Genomic DNA, 16,740 nt, shown 5'->3' on the forward strand with positions numbered 1-16,740 from the left:
AAAAGACAAAACAGTTAAATAAATTCAGTGGAAATATTTACAATAGAGTCTGAATCTTGTAATGAAATAATATAAACCATATAAATCATTTTTTTACAGTGTTGATGGATATCCAACATGAAGACTTGGTGAAGTTTTAAGCTTTTAAGCTCTCATTTACTTGTCAAACATGTCTTTCTGAATCAACACCTTTCACAATTTTCTCTGTTTCTAGTCTTAAGTGATTTATGCTTTTAAAACAGATGAAACTTTCCACAAAAGGGAATAAACAGCAAATTGAAGAACTGACTGATTAACAGGGTGAAATATAATTTATAAGTTTGGTGCAAGGAAGGATTCAGAAGAAATGATCAAATAAAAGAGGAATGAATACGTCTATTGTCTTCACGGACTGATTGCTCATATTGTACCAGGGCTCTGATTCTGTTACACTTTATTCCTGGGAATTTTATGCATCTTCTGACCAAATGAAACACAACAAAGTTTTAAATCAGCATTATATGCAAACTAAACCTGCTCTTGACGGATAAAACACAGACAAGTAACTGATTTTTTATTTTGTGTGACTTTATTGAAAAATGAGCACAAATATCATTGGTTTACAAGCAGTGAAAATGCAGAAATAATACTCTAATACATCATACGTTTATGAAGAATATGCGTCGGAACCTGCATCAAGTGTCAGATTCTGCCTCAGAAGTTATAAAGTCATTTCACATTGTTTCGAGGTTTAAAGTAAAAATTCACTGATAGGTTTCTCAAAACACCTCTACCGAGTAAATATCAGTCAAAATGTGGATTTTGTCCAACATTATCAACCTCGCTCTCTAACAGGTTGTCTTTGCAGTGTGTTTTTTATGCTAAATATTATCTAACTATTCTCTGAGAGGACAGTTCGGTGAAACTGGCTTCAATGCAAAGATAAATGTTTCCGCAGGGCTTGATTTAATAGCCTTTATTGTTCAAAAATGGAACCAGTAACTAATTTTGTTATATGAACATGTGAAAATGTCACTACAGTTTACACTGTTTACAGTTTACTGGTAATACAGCTGATAATTTAATAAACATAAGAAATGTCCACAGCAAAGGTTAAGATTGGAATGTGGTTCGTCATTAACTTACACGTTGAATAAAATTGAACATTTATCTTTGCATATCAATTAAAAAGACGGATTTCTGTTTTTTTTTTACTTATGTAGCTACATGGTTATATAAATTAGTATAATCCCATGGCTGTTTATTCCTATTACATTAATGAGAAAAACTATTGCAGGATTATTGCACCATTAAATCCAAACTGGTAACATTAGAACCTGAACCCCGTCAGTCATCACATGACACAAGACAAAACAAACTTCATAAAAATGAGCTGAACAACCTGGACTTACAAAAACAGGTTTTGGGTAAAAAGAGGTCTAATTTTGCAGCACAGCTGAGTGAAGCTGAAAATAAATGCCTGCACGGGGGGGGGGGCGGGGTGGTGTCCAGATTGAAAGCACATGCTGGTGGTTCGGATCTCAGGTCGGGTTTTGTTCTGTCTCGGCTCAGTGGCTCTGCTGACACATAGTACATCAACCAACGTGAAACTATAAAACAAATTGATTAAACTGCTCGACTGGCGTGACTTGAGAGCTGAGCTCAGTCGTTTCCGGACTCACGTAACCAATGACAGCAGTTCGAACGCTGCAAGCTGGACATGGTAGATTTTCCTGTGTCCACTCTTGTTAACGGCTGATAAATAACACAGACAAAAAATCAATTCAAGAGTATAAATGCAATTTCTCAGCCTGTTAAAACCGTTGTCAAAACCTGGTAGTGTTTTATAGGTCTGTCAAAGCCAGGAGTGCGTGCCATACCAGATAACATACTTGCAAATTATAGATTATATATCCTATGTATGCTTGTGACAATCCTTAACAATGAAGTTTAATACTGCACTTCATGGAACAGCCTTCATTTAGTAGCTACTGCCTACTGTATTTTGCATTGAAAAACATTTAGTAAGATTATACATATATGTATATGTATAAAGAAAAGAATTACATTTAAAAGACACATCTAATAATAAAGTGGCTCAAATATATATAGCTATAAAATGGATATTCAAAAACTTTCATTTTTCCCACTCACAACATTTCCTTTGTAACATTTATCATTTAGATATTTGTGACAACTTATTAGCTTTTCATTCCTACCAAGGACAGGTGTTGGTATGAAAATACTGCAATATAATCAAACACAGGCTCCTTTAAAAACAAAACTGCTCTGAATTACAACCTGGTACTACCTCCTCCTCCTAACAATACTTCCACTAACTAACTCACTTCAAACAGTGTCATATATTTTGAAGTGGATATGTTTCTTAATGTTGAATGATTCACAAAAAAAATACCTGTTTTCTTTTGCAATATATGCATCAGTAGAAAAGCTGCACCGGTAAGTGTTTTTTATTCCTTGTGTGGCCTGAACGTCACATGAAAACAGCCCTTTGAACCTCACCGTGCGAGGTCCCCGTGTTTTGACTTTTTTTTTGTTTTTGCATAGCGTGAACAGTAAAATACAGTTACATCCACAGCTCTGACACATCATCCTGAATATATAGCACCAGAATATCAGTGCTCTTTGCATTGCAGTTTGCGTGAGCGTCCTCCCTGTTTTGTTCGTGCAGCGAGCTCAGAGGTGATGCCAAACGTGCGGTTGAGTGGTCTGCTCTAATAAACCAAGGGTAATAGATGGCAGTTAACCCCAATAGCGTGGTTCTGTGTCTATTGTCCCGTAAGCCCTTGTTCAAAAAGAGACGCCACGTTTGCCTCAAAGAGGCAGAGTCTTTCTGCATTTCTGTCTGGAAAACCAGGAAGAAAAGAGGCAGACCCAAGCAGAACATTACGGATGTGGTGACAGAGCACATGCAGGTGGCTGGTGTGACAGTAGAAGAGGGAGGATATGAAAAACGATGATCCGCTGTGCAGAGCATAGGCATGTAGAAACATGAATAATGTGAGCACAAGTCACAAGGGCAGGAATTTCGACTTAAATGAGTTCCCTTTGGTGTTTGTAAATTCAACTCTTCTTCATTTGACCAAATCCCAGGTCACAGATCAGTGCAGGCAGCTGATGGAAAGGTTTTCCTCAGTCTATAGCTGGTGTTTGAAACAAGTTTACCATGACTTGATGGTGGAAATGAAGATTTGAGTGAGACAGAAAGCTGGAAAAGTTCTTTGAAAGCTGGGTGAATCCCAACAAAGAAAAAAGAACAACAAAACAAATATATACAGGCACACAATCAGAGTTATTTAAGATATGCCACCTCACAACCGCCGTATAATTGCACATGGTGCTGGTATGGACCGCCGGTGGCGACTGTCCGCGTGTTCAGAAAGAGGTGATGCTGTGAACGGCAACGTTTAGAGGTGAAGTGCTGCTTCTGCAAGCGGTCCAGAGAGGTGGGCAGGTATATTCAGCGTGTTCGCATACATCCATTGCAGTGATGGGGAGGTATGGAGGTTTTGGCCTGGGAATTTCAGGATCAGCGGCAGGATACTGGACTCTCTTTCCCATGTGTTTAGGCTTTCTTCTTACTGCGTCTTTTGGATTTCTTCACCCTGTCGGAGGAGCCAGAATGATAAGAAGGTTATCAGTTTTAGTGAGCAGTGGGACCTGATTGGAAAAATGAAATATAATTGTTTGCGTGATATCAGCTTATTATTTGGACTCAAAACTCGTAAAACAAGAGTAGGTTTACTATTAGATGATAGGGAGTGAAAACCTGAGGCAGGAGTGTTCTTGGCATCTGCTTCCAAAAAACTGGACCAGTACTTAGACATTAATGACAAAATAGGAAGCAGAAGCCATTAACTAGTCTCCTTTTGTATGTATTGAGGTCTGTGTAGCACCTGGAAGGAGATGCCTTAAACAAACACTCTTTTTAAACACTTCCTGTACACTTAAGTAGAATTTTTGTAGGAACTGTTTCCACACCAATTACATTTTTTAGTCTTGTTAGAGGCTTAAGATAGCAAGTTTTTTTTCTTTTTTAAATGTCTGTTGAGTGCCCGAGTGCTAACCTTGATTGCCAGTTTGCAGCAAACCCAGATTCTGTGTTTGGAGTGATCGTCATGCTGCTCTGAGCTCAGCACTCATGGACAGTTTACATTTTTTTAATCAATGAGATTTCTATGTAACTGTAACTGAAAAGCCCTGCGCTGAACTTACAACCTGTCCAGGGTTTACCAAGGCCTTTCACCCAGAGTGAGCTGGGACATGAGGGGCCCCGTGACCCTGAACTGGATTGAGCTGGTATAGAAAGTGGATGTATGGATGTATGGATGGATGAATGGATGGATGGATGGATGGATGGATGGATGAATGGATGTAACTGAACAAGAAAATGTGACATACTGACAGAGAACCCATTCTTAAAAAACCCCTTCCCACATGAAAAAAAATTAAATAAGAGAGAAATAAACCCCAATCCCATTTTATCTGCGACATAAAAGCATGAAGACGTTTTTATGGAGTTGGCTGGAATATACACACAGTTGGCTGGAATATGAGGTCAATGGGAATATTCTGATGGGCTTTTCTCGGCTTTTTAACACCAACCTTGAGTCGCTTCCATACGTGCACTGGAGCCCTTAATTTTTTTAGACGTTTCCCTGCATGTAAGAACACAGACGTCCACATCAGACAGACCTAGTGCTTCATAGAGTTTAGCCGGCCAGCTCGCTGGTATGAAGGTTGGAAAGCCTCCAGTGCGAGATTTGCATTCAGCCCAGCGTCCTGTGCGTTTTAGCTCAAACATTTCTCACAGTGACGACTCCTGCTGTGCCCTGCACGCGTGAACCAGCAACAACATCTCTATCTGAATTTTTGTGTTCTCTCGTCTCCATTTCTGTGAAGGTATGCCGTTTTTAACATTCGTTTATAATTTCTCTTGTTTTGGAAGCATGTCAACTTTTTTGTCCTCCTAATAATAAATATGCGCAGTACTGATCTTTCAATTAACAGATTTAACATGATCTGTCATTTAACAGAAAAAGAAAGAAAGAAAGAAAGAAAAAAAAAACTCCTTTTGAAATATGTACAAAAAAAAGGAAAAAAAAAAAAAAAACAGCTAATAAAAAAATTTGAAATGCCCACTGGAGCCAGTTCCTGACATGGTAGAGGGCATTTGTAGATAAAAATAGCTCACTCAACATCTGTGCCACATTCCAGCTTACATCAGCTATAACAGACGATATTTTTCCCCTTTAAAAAAACCAAAAACATGCTGTATTCCCTCAATCCTCTGCTCAGTATGTAAACATTGTCTTGTCAATCTCCAGAAGCATCTTTCGTGTTTATTTTCACATTGTGCATCAGTAGTGTTAAGGGATTTTGAAGAAGTATACGTGCAGCCTTGGCAGTAATCGCTACCAGACATTTTTTTATGACAGGCACACCTTTTAAAGGCAGAGCTCATTAAATACTGAACGTGCTGCTTCTATAATGTTGCTCCTCAAGTATAAGAACGTGTCTAATGATACCAACGCTAATAATGGGACAATTTGTGGCTACTTAAAAAAAACATTAAAAACCCAGCAAAATAAAAGTCTGAATATAATTAGAGGGTAGGATTTTTCAAGCCTTTCTTCTTGTAAACTCTTAGACATATTTCCACAAAACAGTTGAAGATGTTTCTCTGTTTTTGTTTGCTGCTACTGAACTCACTGATAGAAACTCTGCTGCTTCCATGTGAACAGTGAGAGCATACGCTGGAACCAATAAACAGCAGTTTTTAACCGTGGCTCATTTCCTCCTAGTCAGCTTTACACTCTCCACTTCACACACTTGCCATTTTCACATCTGCCTCTTCTGAGTGATGTCATTGTTATATAGAGAGGAGGGATTTCTTACTTGTTGATGGCGTTCTTTAAATACTGCTGCAGCCACTTGGTCTCTGGGTTGATGCAAACCTCTCTGTTACTCTTCAGCTTGGCACTGCATGAGGAAGGAAAGGTACATTTTAATAAACTGCACAACGTATGAGAATATCGGTGAAAATGCGGCAACTTCAGAAACAGATTACGCTTTTATTGTGAAAGGTTTTTCTACTTAACTGTGCATTTTTTTACATTTACTTTTACATTTACAATTACACAAGTGTTTACATGAATCCAGAGTAGGAATGATAGAAAGGATGTTTATTTGTTTAACTGAAAGTCGTATCTGATAAATCAGATTCAAGGCCTTCAGTGGGGAATATTTAGACTTCTTTGGGTTCTGCAGTTCTGGTGATGCTGTGCAACACAGAGACTGTATTTGTACTTCATTGCCTCTGTGCTCAGACAAAATATCACAAGTCTCATAATTTACCTAAATGAAACAAGAATTTAAAGTTCATTAAAGACCCTTCTGACATTAAATAAATGCATTATAGTTCCTGCTGAAAGCCCTAATGGTCAATTGCATTAATGCATCAAAACTGGAGATCGTAATAATTCTTCAGATGGATGTTACTATTAAAACCAGTGCTTTAAGTGGGCCGGTACGGAGCGGTACGCAGTACCGGCACTTCTAAATTGTACCCATCAGCGTACCGGAAATTATTTACTGTGTGCGGCGCGTACCGGTACTGTTCTTCCCAGATTCCCCATCAGTCAGTAACTCCCCCCGATCTCCCCAAAGTCTACAGGTTGGATTTGTTGATTAAGGTGTTTTGATGCTCAAAGCTTGCCGTACAGACGTAAAAGGCGCGCTTGGCCAACCCGTGGCTCGCGAGCCGCATGCGGCTCTTTGGCGGGTGTCATGTGGCTCTTGCAACTTTTTTTGATAGGTGCAGTGAAAGACAGACTCGTAGGAAGTGGGTGCAAAATATGCCGCGACTGGAATCGAGCCTGCGTTCGCTGTACGCAAGTCGCCGAGCTATACGGGCGCGCTCGTGGTTGTGACGGAAATAACTTGGAGGGACAAAATGCATGGCCAAACGGAAATATGAAGGTAAACACAGGAGGTTTTTAACAGAGTAGGAGAGTTTAATATATATATATATATATACCGTATACAAATTATAGTCCCATATTTGTATGACTGGAGGGGGAGAGTACCGGCACTTATTTTTTCCCACTTAAAGCACTGATTAAAACGATTAAAAAAGATGTCCTAAAGGTGTGAAAGATTATGCCGACAGCTCCAGTGGTGCGGCTCTGATCCAGTCCGTTGGTCCAGGTGAAGACATCAAACTATCTGCAGAAAGAGTTCAACTTATTCCTGGTCCTCTTATGGTCTGAGATTTTTTATGTTATCATTTTTTGTACGATTTTATCATCTTTGTGGAGGAATGCTGGTCCACTCTTGCTTCAGTCTGTTGAGACGTGTGGACATGCATTCATCCACTGCTCTCTTGAGGTGCCACGACAGCACTGGACAGCCTTAAGTCTTTCACTTTAGCCGTTCTGATGCAGATGTTCTGGTGTACTGTGGTACATTGTCCTGTTGCATGACTAAAGTTCAACAAAGCTTTAGATCTCAGACAAATGTCCTCACATTTGCGTCTAGAATACTCAGGTATGAAGAAGAGTTCATGTTCAACTTGATGGCTGCATCCTGCACAGGTGCTGTGACTGCAAAGTAAGCTCAAATCTTCAGCCCTCCACCTGGGTGCTCGCTGATAACAGTTATGGTCAAACATCTTCAGTTTGGTCTCTCTTTGCTTGGAATAAATATTTCTGAAAGTCATGTAGTTTGATCAGAATTAAGTTTGTAAACTAAAGATTTGCTGATGTAGCAGAAGCTGGTAACTCCTTTTCCTTACAAGTTATTGTCATGTCATCTTTTTACAATAGTTGAGACATGATCTTTAACATTTAACTTCTCATACTGATGGGTATTGCTTCTTTAAAATCATTACGGATGTATTTTTCTATTTTGCATCGTGTCACCAAACATCTACGCTCCAAACCAGTAAACTGTAAAAACTTCTGCTTTTAGAGTAATGCACAAATGTTCCAGTGCATTTAATGAGAACAGTATGATCTGGCTGCTACTTGTCCTCTTAATACATATTTGAGCTTTAACTGTTTTGATGCTCGTCTTCTATATTTTGGTGTAGGTTTTGTTAGATAATGGTGCAGTATAATATTTGATCTTTTGAGGGTGTATTTTCGTAACTTCACAAACCAGTCAACGAAGAAACAGATGATTTAGGAACAAGTCAGGAAATGTTAAAGAGAAAAAAATGCTTATATCTTCCTTCGACGTATCCCAAGCACGTATTATGCTGTCACCATTAGTTCAGAGATGCAGGTGGAAAATCCCAGCTCTTCGTTTGCTGTCAAGGACAACTGGTGGGAGGCTTGCATCCCAGATCACTGTGACCTGAAAGGTTCGTAAAGCTGTCTCTGTACTGTACATTTAACATCTTTATACATATGACCTACTCAGAGGGGTTTTGTAGATTGGTTTCTTTGACAACTTGCAGTGGTATGGTGTTTGGTTTAGTTACGGGATAAAGCTCACATCAAAAAATGTCGTTCAACATGAGGTTTTTCCCATCATTATTTTTAGTCCCCTGACCACTTATAGTTATAAATGGATCAACTGTGTTTGCTGTTGATTGAGAACAATAAAGCTCAGGCAGTTTAAAAGAGTCCTGTTTCATTTTTAACTGCTATCGTGTTGCTTTCTTTAGCAGAAATGCTTAAAGACTCTAAACCTTCACAACAGACCTGGCTTTCTTAGACTTTTTAAATTATGTTACTCAGAGTCCTTCAGTTTCTCGAGACATTCAGGACCTTCAGTACCAGGGACAGCAAATCAGATCCATGGCATGATAACACATCCATGGTGTTTTACTGCAGCGAGACTTCTCTTCTTTTGATGGCTTTCATTTTGACGCCTACAAAGAAACTGATGCACTGCATCGCAAAAGTTTTTACTTTGATATTCTCTGTCCATAAAACATTATCTCACAAATATTGTAGCTTGGCAAATGAAGGAAGGATGTGTAGAGAAGAAAGAATCGTGAGGAAGAGCAAATCCTGACGTTAACTGGTTCAACTATGACATGGCTTCTAAACGGCTTTACTTGTCCACATCAGACCACAGCTGTTGCATTTATGTTTTTTTTTTGAGGGAAGAAGTTGACAGATGTAGGGTGAATGCCGGTTGTACATATCAAATTTTCAGTGGTGTAAAGTAACGAAGTACAAGTACTTCGTTACTGTACTTAAGTAAGATTTTTGAGAATTTTTACTTTCATTGATACTTTTATTTTTCTGTACTTTTACTTTTACTTCGTTACATTTTCAAGGAAAAAATCGTACTTTTAATCAGCTATATTTAAAATTGGACACGTTGTTACTCACTATAAATTAAAGTCTTACATTAAATGAAAATGTAGGCTATTGCCGTGAGCACAGCACTGCGCTCATAGAGTAGCCTATAAGGGTGCGTGGCTACTTTGAAGACACAAGCAGTGCTGAAAATGGAGGAGGAACGACACACACTCTCAGAAGAAAAGCAAACTCAGCAAAGAATATATTCCGACCTGATACAGTCAAGCATAAATTACATTGTGAGGTTTGAAAATGGATGGGTTTAGATCGTTCATAAATAATCATAGCCTACGTGTTAGTTAAAAATACAGTACAGAATAGATACAGGAACCTATCCATCATTATTGCTTAAAAGGATAAAAAAAGATTAAGATAATTCATAATTCAGTATAGCACTCTGTGGAGATTGTCATTTGGTTTAAAAAGAGTTGGTTTAAAACTTTATTTCCTATAGTTACAGTATGGTTTCTCAGTTGTTTTCGTCAACAGCCATATGTAAAAATTGTAGTGTTTTTTTGTGTTTTTCCACCTATTCAACCATCATCATCCCAGGGAGTGTCCATGGGCACCATTCTTTCATTCCACCCCTTCTAAGGTGGTTTTGGCATTTAAAAGTTCAATCCGTTCAAGAGTCTCCTTCATCCTTTATCAGCTGGGGTTGCTTAATTTTGTCACTGCATACTACAGGCTGGGGGTGGACCTGTCAGCGGGGCCAATGGGGTACAGCAGCAGTGATGAGCAAAGGGAGAAATTAAAATGGGGTAATGGAAACAAACGCTAAAGGGGTCAGAATAATATCACCATTATTTAGAGTTGTAAGCAAATTCTTGGAATAAAGCCACTTTCGACAGCATGAAAATGTTGGGACTTAATTTCTTTGCAATCCTTTTGAAAAGAATTTTGTACTTTGTACTTTTTACTTTTGTACTTAAGTACATTTTACACCATGTACTTTTGGTACTTTATTATATTTAATTTGAGGTACTTTTATACTTTTACTTAAGTAATGTTTTTAATGGGTACTTTTTACTTTTACTTAAGTAATTTTCAAGCAGGAAATCTGTACTTTTACTTAAGTACAATATTTTTGTGCTTTTTCCACCTCTGCAAATTTTACATCTTAAAATGAAAAATGAATGTATGAATGTACATGTTGCCTTAATCTTTCCTTGTACTGACGGCGTGCCGGCAGCCCTGTGTTCCTTGGCCTTGACATCCACAGATCACTAATTCATTCAATGTGCTGGGAATGTTGTTATGAAATCATCATTCTGGGTTAGTCCAGGTCAACCGAAAATGTTATTACACTGAACCTGCTATCGATAGTGGTGTGTAATCTAATATAAAGTGTACTAGAAAACAAGTCACAGAAAAACTTTACTGCCTTAAGAGAACTAGTAACATTTATTGTTTTGTTTGATAAAGTGTTTAATTTAGAAGAATTTGTTTATTTATAGCACTACAAAAAGATAGAAAAGTTTCCATCAGAGTTATATTCAGTCCTGAACTGATGTATTCACTCATGAGGATGCAGCGGGGGCAGCATGGAGCTTTGTAATTATGAAATTTGTCCCGCTGGTGAAGAGGTGAGTTAGAAATCCATGACAGATCCATTCTGTCGTCAGACACTGCAGGATTAGTTTCAGATCCAGCTGGGCAATTGGGGGTCAGACTGTGGGGTCTCGGTCCCTGCACACATGTGGATATCACACCCCCGTGGCAAAAGGTCGTGTATGCAAGTTAACAACTTTGAGGTGCTGCTCCCCTTTCTCCGCCCTCTGTCTTCCTTTCAAACAACTGTAAATTAAACACATTCCTCTACACCTCAAACTGCTGTCCGTTTCATTGCTCTCTGATTCAATTTGCGCCCCGAGTGTCTCGTTTCCCTTTTGATTTCACCACCTCCCTCCACAACCCATTTGAATGCACACGCATTAGCAGATGAGCAAATGGCCCCATGAATTTGGAAGAGCGCTTCAGGATCGATCCTCAGCATCAGTCCCAAATCCCTCAAACCAACATGTGAGTCAGGAGGCCAAACAGCCGGGAAACCGGATCTGTGTTTGCTTTTCCTCCCGGGATGCCCCCTTCTTCCCCTCCTAATTCAGTTTATTAGGGGTTGCCAGCTCATCCCCTCGGAAGATCTCTGCTGTTTTGATGTGTCTCGCTTCATCCTGTTTATCTGTCTCCTTGTCTGGGTGACACACAGAGAGCTTAAACCCGAATTGACTTGGCTGGAATTTGAGGGCTGGAGTTCCACAAGCAGCAGGTAGTAATTACTTCACAGCAAGTTAATGCCAACAGCATGCTGGGATGTGCGGACTGGGGGGGGTAGGATGAGGGAAACACGGTGGATCACATGGGGGAGGGGGGTGTTTGGGGTGAGAGGAGGAGCAGTGTTGCTGGGCTTCTTTCATCCGCCTCAGTAGAGATAGGAGCGCAGCGCTCCGCGGACTCCTGTCAGAGTGACTTCTTGACTCCTCTGGCAGTTTTCTGGAGGCGTGTTTGTGGCTCGTCCAGAGCTCTGTTTGTCCTTTCTGACCTTTAGCCACTGGGTCACCCCCTCTCTGTTTCCTCCCTCTTTTTTTTGAAAGAAGCCCCACAGCCTTTCAGCCATTTGGCTGCGAGGGTTCTGTGGTCCGGTTTTTCTACAGCCAACAACTGAAAGACGCTTTTGACTTAATAAGTTCCAGACCAGTGACATTACAATCACTGTCGCTTGGCAGTTTCAGGCGGGATATTAAAAGGAAAAAAAAAAAATTGGATATGGGACGCAGGAGGTCAGCAGAAATACAAAGGTAATGACTTTGACCCTTAATTATTGCTTCCCTTACAAGACATAAATGGCCCCCTCGAGCTCCGGCTGTGACCGCTTTCCTCTCTGAGTGGATTGTGTTGTTTTAAACTCCCTCATTCAGGAAAAGTGCACAGGGGTATTAACGCCATACCTCACATCATACCTCATGTCAATGTTTGCACATGAATTTTATTTTGCTTCATCATTTGCTGCTTCAGCACTTATATCTCACGATTCTCTGCACCTAACTGCTGCCACAGGGATGTTTCCCTCTTTCCACGCGCCACTAGGGAGAAGAGTTTAGGAAAGTGCATGTAAAATGATGGTGCACATGGTGTAATACACAAACATTCAAATGTCCAGAAGAATTACTGTCGAAATGGTCGCTTTAAATGTCTGCTGTTCCTGATGATGGTTCCAAAGTGCGGACCAAACCCAGATCCAGCTCTTCTGAACTACCAGGAACCAGCTGAATATTTGACTCCATGCATAAGGAATCAACACAATTAGACTTGTAAGTTCGACAAGTTGCTTAAACTTGAGGTCTGCTCAAACTGTCAGCTCCTTTAAATCAGGGCTAAAAACATTATTGTTTACTGAAGCGTACTCTTAAATTAAATACTTACCTGCTGTATTCTACTGCCCTTATTTTTTAACAACTTGTGCTTTTTATTATTTTACCTCTTTTCTTATCATTTTATTTTTTATTTACTGTTTAATTGTGTCTTGCCGCTTTTAATGTTGATGTAAAGCACTTTGAATTACCTTGTGTTGAATTGTGCTATACAAATAAACTTGCCTTGCCTAAACCTTTTCTTTATGGAAAATGGCTATTTTAACACACATCTAAAAAAAAAAAAAATCATGTCAAAGGAAATTCAGAAGCTCAACTTTACTTATAATAGTGTAACTAATACTTCAAATACTTCTGGTCCAAACTGTCGGGGAAAAGAAAATCACCTAAATGTGCCTGAATGCACAAATTACATGCATGACAGAATCATGAAACTATAATTAGACCATTAGAGCTGGAAACGCATTTCTTCAAGTTAATCCCACTTGTAATCTTAGACTTTCACTTACATGACTTGGAAGGGGCAGTTGGGTGTGTGGAGGAACTTGAGCTCCTTGATGGAGCGCTGAGGGACGGTGTTGAGCGTGGACCGACACCAGCACCGCTCAACCAGGCTGATGGGCTTCGCTGCAAGGACACAGTGCTCAATGTTACGCCAGAGAAAAGACAACAAGGTGAAACACTCAACACGCAGAAGTTCTGGCCTCTCCGCATGTCACTAAAATAGATCGGTAAAATGTGACAGACCTCAGACTGCAGGTTAGATGACACACTGCTTATGCGATCCAGAAAGCCAGCTTTGATCCAAGAGTGACTGGACTAACACAGAGGAGTGCCAAACACTGAATTGCATTGCTCGTTAACTGGACTAATGCTCTCAGAGTCCAAAATCAAACACATTAAACGCATTTCATCTAATTCCAAGTAAGGTCAAATGCCTCTCTGCTCAGCAGGCACTTTAAGAGGATGTTTAATTTACTGTAACAAACCTTTAAAAAAGCATGAGAATGTCCAAGTTTACCTGCTACTTCGGCGAACATGTTCATTAAAAAGAGATTAGCCCTTTTTGACCACTCTTTCTTTCTCTCTCTCACACACACTTGCACACACTTGCACGCTGACGCATTCAGACCAGCCACTCCAGAGGACAAGGGTGCTCAGCGTGTCCAATACTCCCCTCTTTTAACACTCTGCAGCTCAGACGGCCTGGACAGCCTCTGTGGAAATCAGCTCTCAAGTATATTCCTGATTAGAAATTGCTCCTGTGCCTCCAGGGAGCCCCGCGGAGCCCCCAGGAATGTAGATGCGCACCAATAACTTCAAATGCGCTTGCATTTATTCGCCTTCTTAGAAATGAGCGGTCATAGTTCTGAAAGAGACGATGGTGGCGGTAAAAATGTCAGGGAGTGGAGGGATGGAGGGAGTCACATGCTAATAAAACCTACAAAGAATTAAGACACCAGTCTAATAGGCTTGACTTTAACGAGTTTTGAGCAGAAAATACTACACTGGAGCTGTTTCAACATTTTTAAGGGAATAACTCATTCGTTATTTTTCCTGCCAAGACAAACGTCTTCAAGTCAGGTGCAGCATGTGCATTTTAAAGACCTTTGCTCTTAAGGCTCAACAAGCATGCTTATAAAAAAAACCCAAAAACAAATGTCTTGCCACGAATAACTAAATCCTCACTAAAGTTAGACTAATGACTCACCCCCATTCAGGGTCTTTTGTCATGCAAACTATAAAAAACATTTATGCAGCATGCAACACCAGCACTTGCAAAGCAAGTATCCGCCAGGATCATCGTCACACTCTAAACTCTTAATTAGAAACTAATCATGGAAAAGCAAAGAGAAAGACAAACACATGCATTTACAGCTGACCCTTTACAATGCAGCTGGGACTCTCACTGGAGCTGAAACAACAAGCTTATCACAACACCCGTCTCGCTCCCTCACAAGGTTAGGATGTGGTTAATTAATAAAGAGTCCCCGAGTTTGAAGATTGAACATTTTAAATCCAAATGAATTTTCTCCCCAATTTACAAGATTAATGGCCATTACACACGAATGTTGCAACCTACCGTCTCCGAGTTTGAAATGAAACACTCAGCTTGCCTTATCTGAGTTTGGTCTGCAGTTAAGAGATAGACTTCGCAAGTTCACAAGTTCAAATGCTAAAAACTCGAAAGAAAAGGTAATATAAATAGAAAAATATGTAAATAAAAAATAAAATAGGGGAAGAACAAAAACCTCAAACATCATCTTTCAGGAGCCAAAGCCAGAATAACTGGGTTTTATACTTTGGAAAAAAAAACCTTTGGCAATTAGAATAATTTAAGTTCTACATTTATTATATTGTTAAAAAAAAAGAAGGATGAATCCTTTTGAAGCAAAAATAAAACTCTTCAAACTAATTTTCCCTGTGTCTTAAAATTCACCTGAGCAGAGGGGAACGCAAGGGATCAAGGAACTGAAGTTTAATGGTCTTACTAGGAAAGAAAGTGTCAAAAAAGGCCCCTTTTTTCAACCATGAAACCCTCAAATTTACATTGACTAAAACCTGTCGATGGGATGAAACGTTAAACCTTAATAAACTAAATTCATACCAGAAACTGACGTTGCTTATTTAAATATTTAAATAAGTGACAGATGCTGTTTATCCAATTAAAAAAAAGAGCCAGACGACCAACATGTAGATCATCAAGACATCTTTTGTGGCAACATTTGTTAATAAAAAATAAAAAAGAAAAGAAAAGAAAAGAAAATCAAAGCCAAAGCAGCAATGTTTGAAGCGGTTCAGATGTGCAGAGATTCCCCGGTCCTGCTGCTGGACTCACCGGTGGATGTCGGGACCTGCGCGGCCACGGCCAGCAGGGCCGCCAGCGCCAGCAGCTTCACGTCCATGCTGGGGGTGTGCAGGGCTGAATGCAGGACTATCTGTCTGCAGGGCTGTCTGTCTGCAGGAGGACTGCTCTGTTTCTCCGTTACAATCCAGCGGACGACTGTGGCCACCGGCTCCGCTAGACGCGCTGTTAAAGCCTCGGCCGGGAGGGAGAGCGAGTGCGTGGGTGGAGAGGGAGAGGGAGAGGGAGTCCCACTTTCTCAGGAGGGAGGGTGCTGGGATGGGTGGGAGGGTGCTGGGGGGGTTCCAGCATCGGAGGAGAGGAGGTGAGAGCGAGGGAGAGAGACTTCCTCGATTGCAAATGTTTTGGCCTGGAGTCAAAACGAGAGTCAGACAGCAGCTTTCTCTCCCTCCTTCACAGTTTTTTTTCTTCTTGTTTGTCAACTTGAAGTCATTTTCTTGACACCATCTTTCTCAGTTGTGCTTTACTTTGTTTAATTAACCCTCTTCCCCTTTTTCTGGTATCCTCTTATTTCTCTTACATTTATCGTCGCCTAAATACACATCAAATACAATCTAAATACAATCCCCCAGCACACTACCATCCCACATGAATGAACCCAAAAATACTAAATTACTACACTTTAGGGATCAAACATTGTTACATGTCTAGTCTACATATTTATTTTGTGCATTACACTGTAATATTTGACCAAAACTTGACCAATACTTGACTGCTCGGGCAGTCCTGGAGGCAAAAACTCGGGCCTGGGAGGAGTTCGGTGAGGCCATGGAGGAAGACTTTCGGTCGGCCTCGAGGAAATTCTGGCGGACTGTTGGGCGCCTCAGAAGGGGGAAGCAGTACTCTGCCGGCACCATTTATGGTGCGGGTGGGGAGCTGTTGACCTCGACTGGGGACATCGGGAGGAGTTCGGTGAGGCCATGGAGGAAGACTTTCGGTCAGCCTCGAGGAAATTCTGGCGGACCATTCGGCGCCTCATAAGGCGGAAGCAGTACTCTGCCGGCACCATTTACGGTGCGGGTGGGGAGCTGTTGACCTCGACTGGGGACATCGGGAGGAGTTCGGTGAGGCCATGGAGGAAGACTTTCGGTCAGCCTCGAGGAAATTCTGGCGGACCATTCGGCGCCTCATAAGGCGGAAGCAGTACTCTGCCGGCACCATTTACGGTGCGGGTGGGGAGCTGTTG

General features: G+C 40.6%; 1 protein-coding gene across 1 annotated transcript; it reads right to left on the reverse strand.

The window, feature by feature from the left end:
- Positions 1 to 549: 549 nt before the first annotated feature.
- Positions 550 to 15,741, reverse strand: cxcl12b (chemokine (C-X-C motif) ligand 12b (stromal cell-derived factor 1)). The gene is made up of 4 exons (XM_061721682.1): positions 15,528 to 15,741; positions 13,198 to 13,315; positions 5,899 to 5,982; positions 550 to 3,605 (listed from the first exon to the last, which is right to left on the reverse strand). The coding sequence occupies exons 1-4, from the start codon at positions 15,592 to 15,594 to the stop codon at positions 3,566 to 3,568; spliced, it is 309 nt and encodes a 102-aa protein (XP_061577666.1). The 5' UTR covers positions 15,595 to 15,741; the 3' UTR covers positions 550 to 3,565.
- Positions 15,742 to 16,740: the final 999 nt, after the last annotated feature.

Source organism: Cololabis saira, chromosome 1 (assembly GCF_033807715.1).
Source record: "Cololabis saira isolate AMF1-May2022 chromosome 1, fColSai1.1, whole genome shotgun sequence".
Taxonomy (NCBI): Eukaryota; Metazoa; Chordata; class Actinopteri; order Beloniformes; family Belonidae; genus Cololabis; species Cololabis saira.

What these genes read in the sequence shown, in the direction of transcription:
- cxcl12b (XM_061721682.1), bottom strand. Translation starts at nt 15,594, where the DNA reads ATGGACGTGAAGCTGCTGGCGCTGGCGGCCCTGCTGGCCGTGGCCGCG. An exon ending in AACTGCCCCTTCCAAGTCAT is followed by an intron (nt 5,983 to 13,197) that starts GTAAGTGAAAGT and finishes TTCCTCATGCAG; the next exon opens with TGCCAAGCTGAAGAGTAACA. An exon ending in TTAAAGAACGCCATCAACAA is followed by an intron (nt 3,606 to 5,898) that starts GTAAGAAATCCC and finishes CTCCTCCGACAG; the next exon opens with GGTGAAGAAATCCAAAAGAC.